A 13,895-nucleotide genomic window follows, 5' to 3' on the forward strand; every position below is an offset into this window, starting at 1 on the left:
CTTCTCACATGGTACTTCTGCTTCTTTCCCATTTCTTCCACAAATATTGACCCCCAAACCATATGTAATAAATTTTTGAAGCATTAACCTTATTGCAGAATGTGCAACCTGTGACAGGCTCCTCATTTCATATAGAATTCCTACCATGCCTTATAAGGTTTTATATGATTTGTTCCCTTATTAAATCTCTGACTTCTCCTATGTTTCTGTCCCTCACTTATGTAGCTCTAGACAAATTAACCTCCTTGCTGGTCTTTGAACTTGCTGAGAACACACCCACCATAGGGTCTTTCCTCTAGCAATTCCTTTTGCCTGGAATGTTCTTTTTCTCTATGTATTCTTGGATAACCCCCTCACTTCCTTTATGTCTTTGATCAGCTATCATCTCCATAAAGTTTACCCTAACCTTACCTCTTACCTTACTCTAATTTTCTTTCTGTTCATAACAGAACAAAATGTTCATAGTGTTGCTTTCTGACATCCCATATAACTTATTTAATTATTATGTTTATTATCAGCTGCCCCTTGTTTGCATGTAATCTCCATGAGGACAGGGATTATTGACTGTTTTGTTCACTGAAATACCCCAGTGAATGAAACATAGTAGGTGTTAAATAAATTGGTGAATGAATGAATGAATAAAGTAGATTTAACAGTAGGAACAAAGTGTGTGTTGAGAGATTGTGATAGGTAAGGAAGAATAGGAAAAGCACAGCTGTAAATTACTTTATCTCCTTTCTTGGCACTTTTGCTTTTTTCTTATTTATACAATTGTTAGAGGTTCACTTCCAGCACTCTTGCTAGTTGTGTGACTCTGATTTCCTCTTTTTCTCTAAGCTAGACTTCCTTATCTTTAAAACGGAGATTGTAACACTTAGTTCCCAGTATCCTGTGAAGTTTAAGTTGTGGCTGGCACATACTAGGTGCTCAGTAAATGCTTACTGTCATCCTACTAACCTCCAGAAATGAATGATGTAAACTAAATTATGCAAATGTCTTGTAGTGTATGTTTGAAATGGTAACCAGAAAAATAGGTATACACATTCAATTTGTTATGTATGGGCTTCAACTTTAACTCTGTGCTGTGTTCCTCTTTCATGGATTTGGGTAGAAGAAGAAATCTGTTGTTTCCATTTAATCAGTGACTTCTTACCCCCTAATTTCACCTCCAGGATCAGGGTAACAATTGAAAAATAAATGCACAATCCTGTTGTCTGTAATGTCCTCTGACCTCAAAACAAAAACAAAAACAAAAACTAACAGCAACAAAGTGAGTCAGATGTACAAAACAGTAGAGAAGAATAGTTAGCTATAGGTCTCAGTATGAAACACATGACTGAATTAATAACCAGGAATACAAAATTTTAGGTATTCCAGTCTTTCAACTTGTTTTTCTCTCTAGATCACTTCTCCAAATTGTTGCATGGGCTGGTTTCTCATTGTTCAAATATTCACTCAGTTAACATATTTTTCTAACAAACCCTAGTTGAAGTAGCTCATTTATTGCAATTACTCTCTATTCTATTGCTTTGCTTTGTTTTCTTCATACAACATATCATTCTTCAAAATTGTATAGGTTATTTGTCTACATATTTGCTTTCTTTCTTACCCCTGTGAGAATGTAAGTTTGCTAAAAGTGTGGACCCTATCTACCTCCATCACTATCATCAAAAAGTAGTTGAATAAATGAATGATTGAATCTACACAGTAGGGTAACATTCAGCCTTTCTAACCACTCAGAAATGTTATGAAGTTTAATGAGCTCTCTGGTAAAGCTCTTACTAGGAAAAGGAAGCAGCAATGTATATCCAAAGACTTCTTTGGAGTCACATTTCATTAATAGAATTTGTGGATATATTCCCTAGCTAAATGTCACTGGAGCATTGCTCAATATAAAGAAAGGTTTACCAGAAGGACGTGGGCTTACCGTCTGGGGAATTAAATGGAGTTAAAATTGGTTAAGTACATGCAATGCACGAGGTTATATACTAAAGATAAAGTTTCTCTTTTATTTCCCCAAAGAACAAGGTAAGATAAGGATTATGACCTACAATAATAGGCTTAGAAAGATTATGTCACTCGCCTCAAAACACAGAACTAATTGATTCTGGACTTAATTCCCATTTTACTGGCCTCATTCTATTCTATTATTTTCCCCTATTCTATGCTGTCGTGGGGGACACATGGCCCTCAATATATGCTTCTTAGGCCAAGGCCAAAGATACCATCTCCATAGTTGAAACTTGTCTATCTTAAAACAGTGTGGAAATAAAATAAAGCTTTGCTCACTTAGTTACTGGTTGGCTGAAATTCTATTTAAAAATGATTTCGGTAATTTGGAAACTTGTAGGATTAGAAAAGTCAATTTCCTTAACCTAACTAAGATTTATGCAGGAAGGGAAAAGAGATGGAAGGCTTATGAAGATATAATATTAGGGACATGAAAAGCCTAGTTTCCTAAACAAGTGTTTCCCAATCAGTATAAATAATAATGGTCAGAATCACCTGCAATATCTGGTAGAGTTTTTCCAGGCCCCCCCACTTTCATGCCAAGAGAACTTGATTAATTAAATCTAAGGTGGGGCTCAGGAATTTATAGTTTAGCAAGTACCACAGGTAAATTTATTAGAAGGAATGGGAAGGACATACTCTGTCCTGACTCAATTGCCACTAAAAGCCACTGATTTCCATTGTAGGGTTTCAGGACCAGCAGCATCAGTCTTCTGTGAGAACTTGTTAGAAATACAAATCTTTGGCCCCTACCCCATCTCTACTGAATTAAAATTTTATTGATGGCTCCAGAAATCTGTATCTTAAGTTTTACAGGTGATTTCTAATATGTGCTAAAGTTTGAGAACTACATTAAAGAAACTCCAATCCTGGACAACAGCAAAAACTGATTGTCTAACCACAGAATATCTCTCAGGCACAAGAAATGACAAAAGATTAAGTAGACTGGTAAATCTGCTTATCCTCCAAAAAGTGCATTTACCCAAGATCCTCTTAGAGAACAAAAAGAGATGGGCTGATCAAGCCAGGGCAGATTCTCCCAAGTTATGATATGTTTTGAACTAGAAACTACTGTGTATTGTTTTCTACTTCCTCCCTTTTTAAAATGATAGTTTTTAAATTATATTTCTCTAGTTACTTCTTCACAATCGTATACTGGGTATGTTGGGATGAAGTGTAGTTTATAATTTAACTACAGGTGACAAGACTGGTATGATGATGGATCTGAACATGGCCACATACCAAATAGAGATCCTAGACTTAGCATTAAATGCAATCATTGGAAATGACTTTCGGTTCTCTGCCTCTGAGGACATAAATTTACTACATGTAAGTGTGTGCATTTTTAAAAGTGGATATGTGAGATGAAAGGTGTCTGTGGATACTATCAAAAAAAGAAGCTATACTAGAGATTTGTGATTGGTTCATGGTATTCATTACTCATTCCCTTGATGCTACTAGGAATCCATTCGTTTCCAGGGACATATATCCTAGGGTTCAGGGATGGAACACATTCTCTGGCTAAGCCAATCAGCACAATCAATAAGACTTAAGTCATTGATGCAGGTATGTGACCTAAACCAGTACACTATGCATGACAAGACATAGGTTATTTATCTTCCTGTAGATTGGAACTGCTGTATGGTACTCCTGCTCTAATTTTGCTACCATGAGGAAAGATGGCATGAAGATGAAACTGACATACAGAGGAGGGAAAAACCTAAAAAAAATCAGACACAGCCTAAACCTGTCCCTGAAACCCATCCAACTTCTGGACTATTTTACTTACATGAATAAATGATGCCTGGTAACTTTTAAACCTGTTTAAAAAGAATTTCTTGAAATCTTTTGCATTTCTATACACCAATGATGAAGCAGCAGACAGAAAACAATCCCAATTTCAATTGCACTCAAAATAATAAGATACCTAGAAATAAGCCTGACCAAAGAGGTGAAAGTCTTGTACTCTGAAAACTATAAAACACTGATGAGAAAAATTGAAGATGACACAAAAAAATGGAGAGACATTCCATGCTCATGGATTGGAAGAGAAAATATTGTTAAATTGTCAAAGCAATCTACACATTTAATGCAATCTTTATCAAAGTACCAACAGTATTTTTCGCAGAGAAGAACACACAATCCTAAAATTTGTATGGAACTACAAAAGACCGTGAATAGCCAAAGCAACCTTGAAAATGTAAAGCAAAGCTGGAAGCATCACAGTTCTGAACTTCAAGTTATATTACAAAGCTCTCATGATCAATACAGTATGGTAATGGCACAAAAACAGACACATGGGGGGCTCCTGGGTGGCTCAGTCAGTTGAGTGTCTGACTTTGACTCAGGTCATGATCTCGCTGTCCCCGAGTTTAAGCCCTGTGTGGGGCTCTGTGCTGACACCTCAGAGCCTGGAGCCTGTTTCAGATTCTGTGTCTCCCTCACTCTCTGCTGCTCCCCTGCTCATGCTCTGTCTCTCTCTCAAAAAAATTAAAGTAAATATTAAAAAATTATTTAAAAAACTTGTGCGCCTGGGTGGCTCAGTTGGTTGAGCATCCGACTTTGGCTCAGGTCATGATCTCGTGGCTAATGAGTTCAAGCCCCATGTCCAGCTCTGAAAGCCTGGAGCCTGCTTCGGATTCTGTGTCTCCCTCTCTGCCCCTCCCCTGCTTGGGCTCTCTCTCTCTCTCTCTCTCTCAAAATAAAATAAACATTAAAAAATATTTAAAACAACAGAGACACAGATCAATGGAACAGAATAGAAAATCCAGAAATGTATCCAGAATTATATGCTCAGTTAATCTTCAAAAAAGCAGGAAAGAGTATGAAATGGGAAAAAGTCTCTTCAACAGGGCTGGTTCAACATTCACAAATCAATCAACGTGATACATCACATTAACAAAAAAAAAAAAAAAGAGAGAAGAACCATATGATCCTGTCAATCGATGCAGAAAAGGCCTTTCACAAAATCCAGCACCCTTTCTTAATAAAAACCCTTGAGAAAGTCGGGATAGAAGAAACATACTTAAAGATCATAAAAGCCATTTATGAAAAGCCCACAGCTAACATCATCCTCAACGGGGAAAAACTGAGAGCTTTTTCCCTGAGATCAGGAACACGACAGGGATGCCCACTCTCACCGCTGTTGTTTAACATCGTGCTGGAAGTTCTAGCATCAGCAATCAGGCAACAAAAGGAAATCAAAGGCATCAAAATTGGCAAAGATGAAGTCAAGCTTTCGCTTTTTGCAGATGACATGATATTATACATGGAAAATCCGATAGACTCCACCAAAAGTCTGCTAGAACTGATACATGAATTCAGCAAAGTTTCAGGATACAAAATCAATGTACAGAAATCAGTTGCATTCTTATACACTAACAATGAAGCAACAGAAAGACAAATAAAGAAACTGATCCCATTCACAATTGCACCAAGAAGCATAAAATACCTAAGAATAAATCTAACCAAAGATGTAAAGGATCTGTATGCTAAAAACTATAAAAAGCTTATGAAGGTAATTGAAGAAGATATAAAGAAATGGAAAGACATTCCCTGCTCATGGATTGGAAGAATAAATATTGTCAAAATGTCAATACTACCCAAAGCTATCTACACATTCAATGCAATCCCAATCAAAATTGCACCAGCATTCTTCTCGAAACTAGAACAAGCAATCCTAAAATTCATATGGAACCACAAAAGGCCCCGAATAGCCAAAGTAATTTTGAAGAAGAAGACCAAAGCAGGAGGCATCACAATCTCAGACTTTAGCCTCTACTACAAAGCTGTAATCATCAAGACAGCATGGTATTGGCACAAAAACAGACACATAGACCAAAGGAATAGAATAGGAATCCCAGAACTAGACCCACGAATGTATGGCCAACTCATCTTTGACAAAGCAGGAAAGAACATCCAATGGAAAGAAGACAGTCTCTTTAACAAATGGTGCTGGGAGAACTGGACAGCAACATGCAGAAGGTTGAAACTAGACCACTTTCTCACACCATTCACAAAAATAAACTCAAAATGGATAAAGGACCTGAATGTGAGACAGGAAACCATCAAAACCCTAGAGGAGAAAGCAGGAAAAGACCTCTCTGACCTCAGCCGTAGCAATCTCTTACTCGACACATCCCCAAAGGCAAGGGAATTAAAAGCAAAAGTGAATTACTGGGACCTTATGAAGATAAAAAGCTTCTGCACAGCAAAGGAAACAACCAACAAAACTAAAAGGCAACCAACGGAATGGGAAAAGATATTTGCAAATGACATATCGGACAAAGGGCTAGTATCCAAAATCTATAAAGAGCTCACCAAACTCCACACCCGAAAAACAAATAACCCAGTGAAGAAATGGGCAGAAAACATGAATAGACACTTCTCTAAAGAAGACATCCGGATGGCCAACAGGCACATGAAAAGATGTTCAGCGTCGCTCCTTATCAGGGAAATACAAATCAAAACCACACTCAGGTATCACCTCACGCCAGTCAGAGTGGCCAAAATGAACAAATCAGGAGACTATAGATGCTGGAGAGGATGTGGAGAAACGGGAACCCTCTTGCACTGTTGGTGGGAATGCAAATTGGTGCAGCAGCTCTGGAAAGCAGTGTGGAGGTTCCTCAGAAAATTAAAAATAGACCTACCCTATGACCCAGCAATAGCACTGCTAGGAATTTATCCAAGGGATACAGGAGTACTGATGCATAGGGGCCCTTGTACCCCAATGTTCATAGCAGCACTTTCAACAATAGCCAATTATGGAAAGAGCCTAAATGTCCATCAACTGATGAATGGATAAAGAAATTGTGGTTTATATACACAATGGAATACTACGTGGCAATGAGAAAAAATGAAATATGGCCTTTTGTAGCAACGTGGATGGAACTGGAGAGTGTGATGCTAAGTGAAATAAGCCATACAGAGAAAGACAGATACCATATGGTTTCACTCTTATGTGGATCCTGAGAAACTTAACAGGAACCCATGGGAGAGGGGAAGGAAAAAAAAAAGAGGTTAGAGTGGGAGAGAGCCAAAGTATAAGAGACTGTTAAAAACTGAGAACAAACTGAGGGTTGATGGGGGTTGGGAGGGAGGAGAGGGTGGGTGATGGGTATTGAGGAGGGCACCTTTTGGGATGAGCACTGGGTGTTGTATGGAAACCAATCTGACAATAAATTTCATATAAAAAAAAGTATCTTCAGCAAACAGTTTTGGGAAAACTGGACAGCAATATGCCAAAAAATTAAACTGGACCACTTTCTTACACCATACACAAAAATAAATTCAAAATGGATTAAAGATATAAATGTGAGACCTGAAACCATAAAGATCCTAGAATAGAATACAGGCAGTAACTTCTTTGACATCAGCCATAGCAGCAATTTTATAGATATGTCTCCTGAGGCAAAGGAAACAAAAGCAAAAGTAAACTATCAGGACTACATCAAAATAAAAAGCTTCTGCACAGTGAAGGAAATAATCAACAAAACTAAAAAGCAACCTACTGAGTGGGAGAAGATATTTGCAAATGACATATCTGATAAAGGGTTAGTATCCAAAACATATAAATAATTTGTAAAACTCAACACCCAAAACAAATAATCCAATTCAAAAATGGGCAGAAGACATGAATAGACATTTCTTCAAAGAACATATGCAGATTGCCAACAGACACATGAAAATATGTTCATCATCACTTAGCACAGGGAAATGTAAATCAAATGTACAATGAGATATCACCTCATATTTGTTAGAATGGCTAAAATCAACAACACAAGTGCAGCCACTATTGAAAACAGTATGAGGGCTCCTCAAAAAGTTAAAAATGGAACTACCTTATGATCCAGCAATGGCACTACTGGCTATTTAACCCAAAGAATACAAAAAACACAAATTGAAAGGGATACATGCACCCCTATGTTTATTGCAGTGGTATTTACAATAGCCAAGATATGGAAGCAGTCCAAGTGTCCACTGATTGATGAATGGATAAAGACGTAGCATGTATATATATGTATGGAATATTATTCAGCTGTTAAAAACAATGAAATCTTGTCATTTGCAATGACACAGATGGAGCTGGAGAGTATTCAATAATTCTGTCAAAGAAAGACAAATACCATATGATTTCACTCATGTGTGGAATTTATGAAACAAAACAAATAAGCAAAGGAAAGGAAAGAGAGAGAGAAATCAAGAAACAGACTCTTAACTATAGAGAACAAACTGATGGTTATCAGAGCGGAGGTAGGTGGGCAGATGGGTTTACAGGTGATAGGAATTGAGTGCACTTGTGGTGATGAGCACAGGATGATGTATGGAAGTTTTGAAGTACTATATTGTACACCTGAAACTAATATAATGTTGTATGTTAACAAACTAGAATTTAAATAAAAACTTAAAAAAATAAGTTTCCTGTTACATGCAGGAAAGCATTGTTAGAAAAGGAAAATAGAAACGAGCAGCTTCAATCTGCATATGGCAGTAAATACGAGTGGAAGTTGGAACAAAAAAAAAGATTGTTCATCCTATTTCATTTTAGTATTATTGATTATATTACTGTAAATTTTACCATAATTTTAATTTATAGTTGATCCTACCTTTATCTTCCCTCAATAAAAAATATACTAGCCTCTCTTAAGGATTTCTTCCCACAAAATATATCACATTCACATTGATTTCACATTCTATTATTCAGAAAAATTTGCCTGGCAGAAATAGTGGGTTTTCAGGGACATGCAAGTTTTCATTAAACTAGGATGGGATTTGAAGATTTGAATTAATCATGCCTCCTTCCCTTACAGATTCTGAACCAACTAAAATATATACACAGGAATAAATGAGGGATTAAAATATTAGTTTTAATATATGAAGTGAGAGTACAAATTTCAGAACAGCACGTTTAGTATGCCACTATTTGTGTCAAAAACTGATACACATAGAAATTATGCTTGTAAATATTTTTATTATTTCTGGAAGGACACATACTAACTGGTAACAGTGGTTACTTTCGGAAATTGGGACTGGGAGACGGAGGCCAGGGGTGAGAAGGAAGAAAGGCGACTTTTTACTGTATACCCTTTTTTACTGTTTGAATTTACCAGAAGCATGTGGGTTTTCCCCCCAAAACAACTTATATATTAAAAATTTTAAAGTAATAAAAAATAAATACCAGCTTTATTTGATGGTAGATTTGGACTGGAGTACATGGATTGGACCTGAGCTTAACATGAACTTCTACCCCAAGTTTAAAGACAATGGGATCTCCCACCCCAAAGGTATAGAATGGTCTACAGAGCGGATGTGTACCCAGCCATGTAATAAAGGACTGCAGTCTTTCTCATACCTTGCAATGAGAAATAAACTCAAGAGCCAAACGGGGCCTAGGCTACTTATCTATAACCTTTTTTTTCCCAATTTCATTAAGTTATTCATCTTCTTATATGGAAAACTGAATGAGTATCACAAGTGGACATGGGTAGAATTTTTCTTCCAAGTATTTTTGAGAAATGCAAATCTTTTTCTTTCTTTTTTCTTGAGTCAGAACCACAAACGGAGGCAGAGAATAAATCCCATCATACCCATGCATGTTTTTGTTCTCTTAAGCCACTGTGGTTTATACCCAAGACTATGGTTAACAAACAGGGCTTGACTTCCCCCTTTGGGGGAGACAATAGTATCTTAGGAATATCCTGCTCCCATCTGTGTAAGACTGGTGAATGGTTTTGCTTTTGCCCATAGAAAGCTGAAAGGATTCAGAATAGAACAGTAATTAACTCCAAAGTTATCTTACATTCCAGCCTGAAAGTTCAGTCCCTATTTTATCCACAATTTACAATTATATCCAGACACATCATTTGCTATAGCTTACAAAGATTACATAATGAGTCTCAAAAATAGCACTAAAATACTCCAAATAATACAATTTTAACAACATAATAAAAATGCCTTAATTTGAACTGTGTGAAACCCATGCCAACAATTAAACTTCTAGGGAAAAATAAATGCTCCAAATTAAATTTCTATCTTAAGGTCCAAAGGAATTAAAGTCCAAAATTCTGTCTTTCCCAATTTCTTGTTTTCTCATTTCAGCCATACAGATCTCATAAAGATGTCTGTACAGATAATGGGGTTCCTTCAGCAGCTGCAGCTTGGACTGTCTTCCTCTTGATCAGATGTAGTTCCTTCATGACCTCAGGAGCTGAATTAATCTAATCCCACAGCTGCATGTCACACAGTTTTTAAGAGTCCACAGTATCAGTAGGATACAAGATTATTACAGTATCAGCCTCACATCCAAAAAATTAGAAAGCAAACTAATCCCCAGCTATTATAAAAGATATCCCAAGCAAATTTATGTCCCCAGGAATTATTACAATAGGTAATACAGATCCACATTGCTGTTGTCAGTCAAATATCTGAGAAGAGACTTAGTGCCATCAAAAGGAAGAAAAGCAGACAGAGAAAACATCAAAGACAAGAGAATATCTTTTTGGTTTCACTCCCAGCAGGAGACCAGTCTGCCTGTGTTGGTAGTCTGGACTCCATGGCTTGTGAACTTAAATTAATTTTAAAGATATTTCCCAAGTGGTTAATTGTACTGCTATGAGTCCCAGCCCCAAAGTCGTAAAAGTCCAAGGCCTGTCTGTTACTGCTAATGGAGCTTTTATCAGAAACCCGATGAGAAAGCACTGGCTTTGCTCAGGTGCTTTTCTCCAAAACAGTGCCTATTTTTCAAACTTGCTTTTTCTACACTTAGTTTAACCTTCACTAATGCCTTTAATAATGGAACATATATGACCCATTCCATTACCTATTTTCTGCTGCAGTAGGGCTCACACTTTTCTGCACATAGGTTTCATAGGATCAACCAAGAAACAGTATAGAGTTGAAAACAAAACAAAACAAAACCTAACAAATGTCTATTATATTTCTATTTACCAATGCCAGCACCTAAAACATCATTAAGCCTATTGATCACTGAACACTGATTCTAATCTATGTGTTCCACAGTCCTGCTAAGACACCATAAAAGAAACCATTACCACTACACAATATAAAAATAAGGGCCACTGGATGTCAGACCTTATTCACTAGTTAGACAAATCAATCATTCTCCTGTGGGGAAGAACCAATTAAAAGTTGGGAAAGAAGGAGAAAAGATTTCCTCCAAAAATGTCTGAGAGGGTGAAAGTTTCATTTTTTTTTGGCAAAAGCATGCAAAAAGTGAGAATACTGTTCTTAAAAATTAGAAACCAATCAAGACCTTTTGTGTGTACAGATTTTACAAAGTCTCACATTTCGGCAAATTTCAAGATGATCCTTAACATGTTTTTAGTAAATCATAGACATAGATATGGAAATCATCATCAAATTTGATGAAGTACACAGAGGGTTTTGTTTCTACTTGTTGAATGATCATGCCAGTTCTCTTGGAGCCATCATCTTTGGCATATTCTACATTTGCCTGCTAGACTGTCCACAACTTCTCCTTGTTCTCTCTCTGCAGGAGGAGAATCATTGGAATCTCGAAGGATGCGTAGGTCACCATCTTTATAATCATCTAAGAGCTGGTACATATATAATACAGGATCTTTCTCATAAGTAATATAAAACCATGTGTTCATGACAGGTGCCTGAGCTAAGACCATCCCCCTCAATTCATTTTTGAACCTTCCTCTATCTTAAAAATATGTTCTACTGCTTTCCCAATCATAATTTCTGCTAAGTGTGTATCACTGATTCTAGGCGATACAACTGTATTACAGAAGACTTCAAGTAAGGACACTCTTTTATCTCTGTGAAGTTCCAATCCATAAACACAGTCAAATCCATCATATTTGAAAAAGATACAAAGAGGGATTTACAGGTACCTGATCCAGAATGGTTCCTTTCCACTGTGTTAGAGATTCATCTCCATCTTTCCATCCTTGCCGACTTCTGCAGCCCACGATGCTCCTCTGATGCTGGGAGGTGGGCCTGCTCCTATGCTTCTTGTGGGCAGCTTTTCTCTTCATCATGGTAACAGACACACTGGTATGTTCTGTGCCTGTCCTAGACGGCTGTCCTGCAAATGGGGACGCCTTTCCAAATGGGGTCTTCATACCTGCAAGGAGCACAGTAGCAAGGAGGGCCAAGAAAGGAAATTAAGAAAAAAATATATTCAATGCAGGACAAGATGAGCTTTTTCTTTTAATTACTGCACCCCGTCACCCGCGCCTAAATTTTACCTGAAAACTATACAGGAAAGATGGAAATCAAAACATCTTGGCTGCATGCCTGCAGTAAACTTCCTGCCCAGCTCTTTCAGCCTATACTAGAGCAAGGGATCTGAGGCTAGAGTAAAAGAAATAGGGAGCACTCCCCGTTTCTCCCCCAAGCGTCCAACAATTCCCAGACCAAGAGGTACAGACTCCCCAAGGCAGGGGATGGTGGGCGTTACACACCCAAATCGGGCACTTTGCTGCTGCTTCTGCTGTGAGCCTGTGGCCAAGGAGGATCAGCAGGCGACTAGCTCTGTGCTTATAAGAACTAGGAGGGAAGAATGCATAGATGGGGCGGGGGAGGGGGGGCGGCATGTCTGGGAGGGTGGCCGGGCAAACAAAGAGCATGGCGGCGGTGTCCCCAGCCCTCCTAATGTGATGTGCCTCCACGGCCACATCTGGCTCCCACTAATCGCTGCGCCAGCCACAGTCTCTTCCCTCTTTCTGGAGCACAGCTTCCTGCCTGGAAAGAATCCTCCCCTTCCTGCCAAACTCCGCCCACATCTTCCAAGTCTCAAAGCCTACCACTGCCTTGGATCTAGGAAGCTCTCCTTGTCAGCCTGCACACCCCTTTCCAAAGTCAGGAGCCTGGCCCCAAACACCCTCCCACAACGTCTAAGCGCCCCCTCTCCATTTCAAAACTCCAGGCTCCCCACTCCTGCCCTGGTGCCACTGCCTCATCTGCCTTACACCTTTCAAGTATTTGCCTTTTCTTTCCCCTTGCCCTTCTGGAGTTATTCTTTATGTACAGAAACCTACCTTTCCTGTCATTTAAGAGGATTTGAGATAGGACCAGAGAAATGTGCTGAACCAACCAATCTCTAGGTATTTTTTACTGATTAGTCATTCTCAGACTTCTTGAAGATATTTTGTTTCCTTTTTTCCCCTCTTTTTTTTTTCTTTTTCGCTGATTGCAAAATAATTACATTAACAATGTAAGCCTGGTGTAAAATTCAGAAAATTGACCTGGAGAAGAAAACAATCAACTATAAGCACACCTTCCATTCTAAATGACTCACAGCAAAATATTAACATTTTCCATTGCCTTTTTAAAGTTTTTATTTAAATTCCCCTTAGTAAAAACTGTATATATTAGTTTCAGATGTACAGCTTAATGATTCAAAACTTAAATACAACATCCAGTGCTCATCACAACAAATGTACTCCTAAATCTCTGTCACCTATTTAACCCATCCCTTCACCCACCATCCTTCTGGTAACCTTCAGTTTGTTCTGGATTGTTGTCTGTTTTTTCTTTTCCTTTTCTTTTCTTTTCTTTTCTTTTCTTTTCTTTTCAATGAGTTGTGAATACAGATATACCAATATGCTTCTCTTTTTTCCTTTTTTTGAGCTTTTGTTTAAATTCCAGTTGGTAAACATGTGCTGCAGTATTATATTTAGGTGTAGAATTTAGTGATTCATCACTTATGTACAACACCCATTGCTCATCACTACTAGTGCCCTCCTTAACCCATCACTGATTTAGCTCATCCTCCAACCCACCCATCTTCCCTCCAACAACTATCAATTTGTTCTCTATGTTAGGTCTCTTATGGTTTGCCTCCCTCTCCTATTTTCCTCTTACTTCCCCTATGTTCATCTGTTTTGTTTCTT

The 13,895-nt window shown here is 38.0% G+C and overlaps 1 protein-coding gene across 1 annotated transcript; it reads right to left on the reverse strand.

Annotated features, from left to right (window-relative positions):
* Positions 1-11,341: 11,341 nt before the first annotated feature.
* On the reverse strand, positions 11,342-12,122 carry LOC106981840 (spindlin-3-like). Its single transcript, XM_053201646.1, is given in 3 exon segments — positions 11,342-11,480; positions 11,482-11,588; positions 11,892-12,122. Coding segments are annotated over 3 exon segments (477 nt in total).
* Positions 12,123-13,895: the final 1,773 nt, after the last annotated feature.

Source organism: Acinonyx jubatus, chromosome X (genome assembly GCF_027475565.1).
Source record: "Acinonyx jubatus isolate Ajub_Pintada_27869175 chromosome X, VMU_Ajub_asm_v1.0, whole genome shotgun sequence".
In the NCBI taxonomy this organism is placed as follows: Eukaryota; Metazoa; Chordata; class Mammalia; order Carnivora; family Felidae; genus Acinonyx; species Acinonyx jubatus.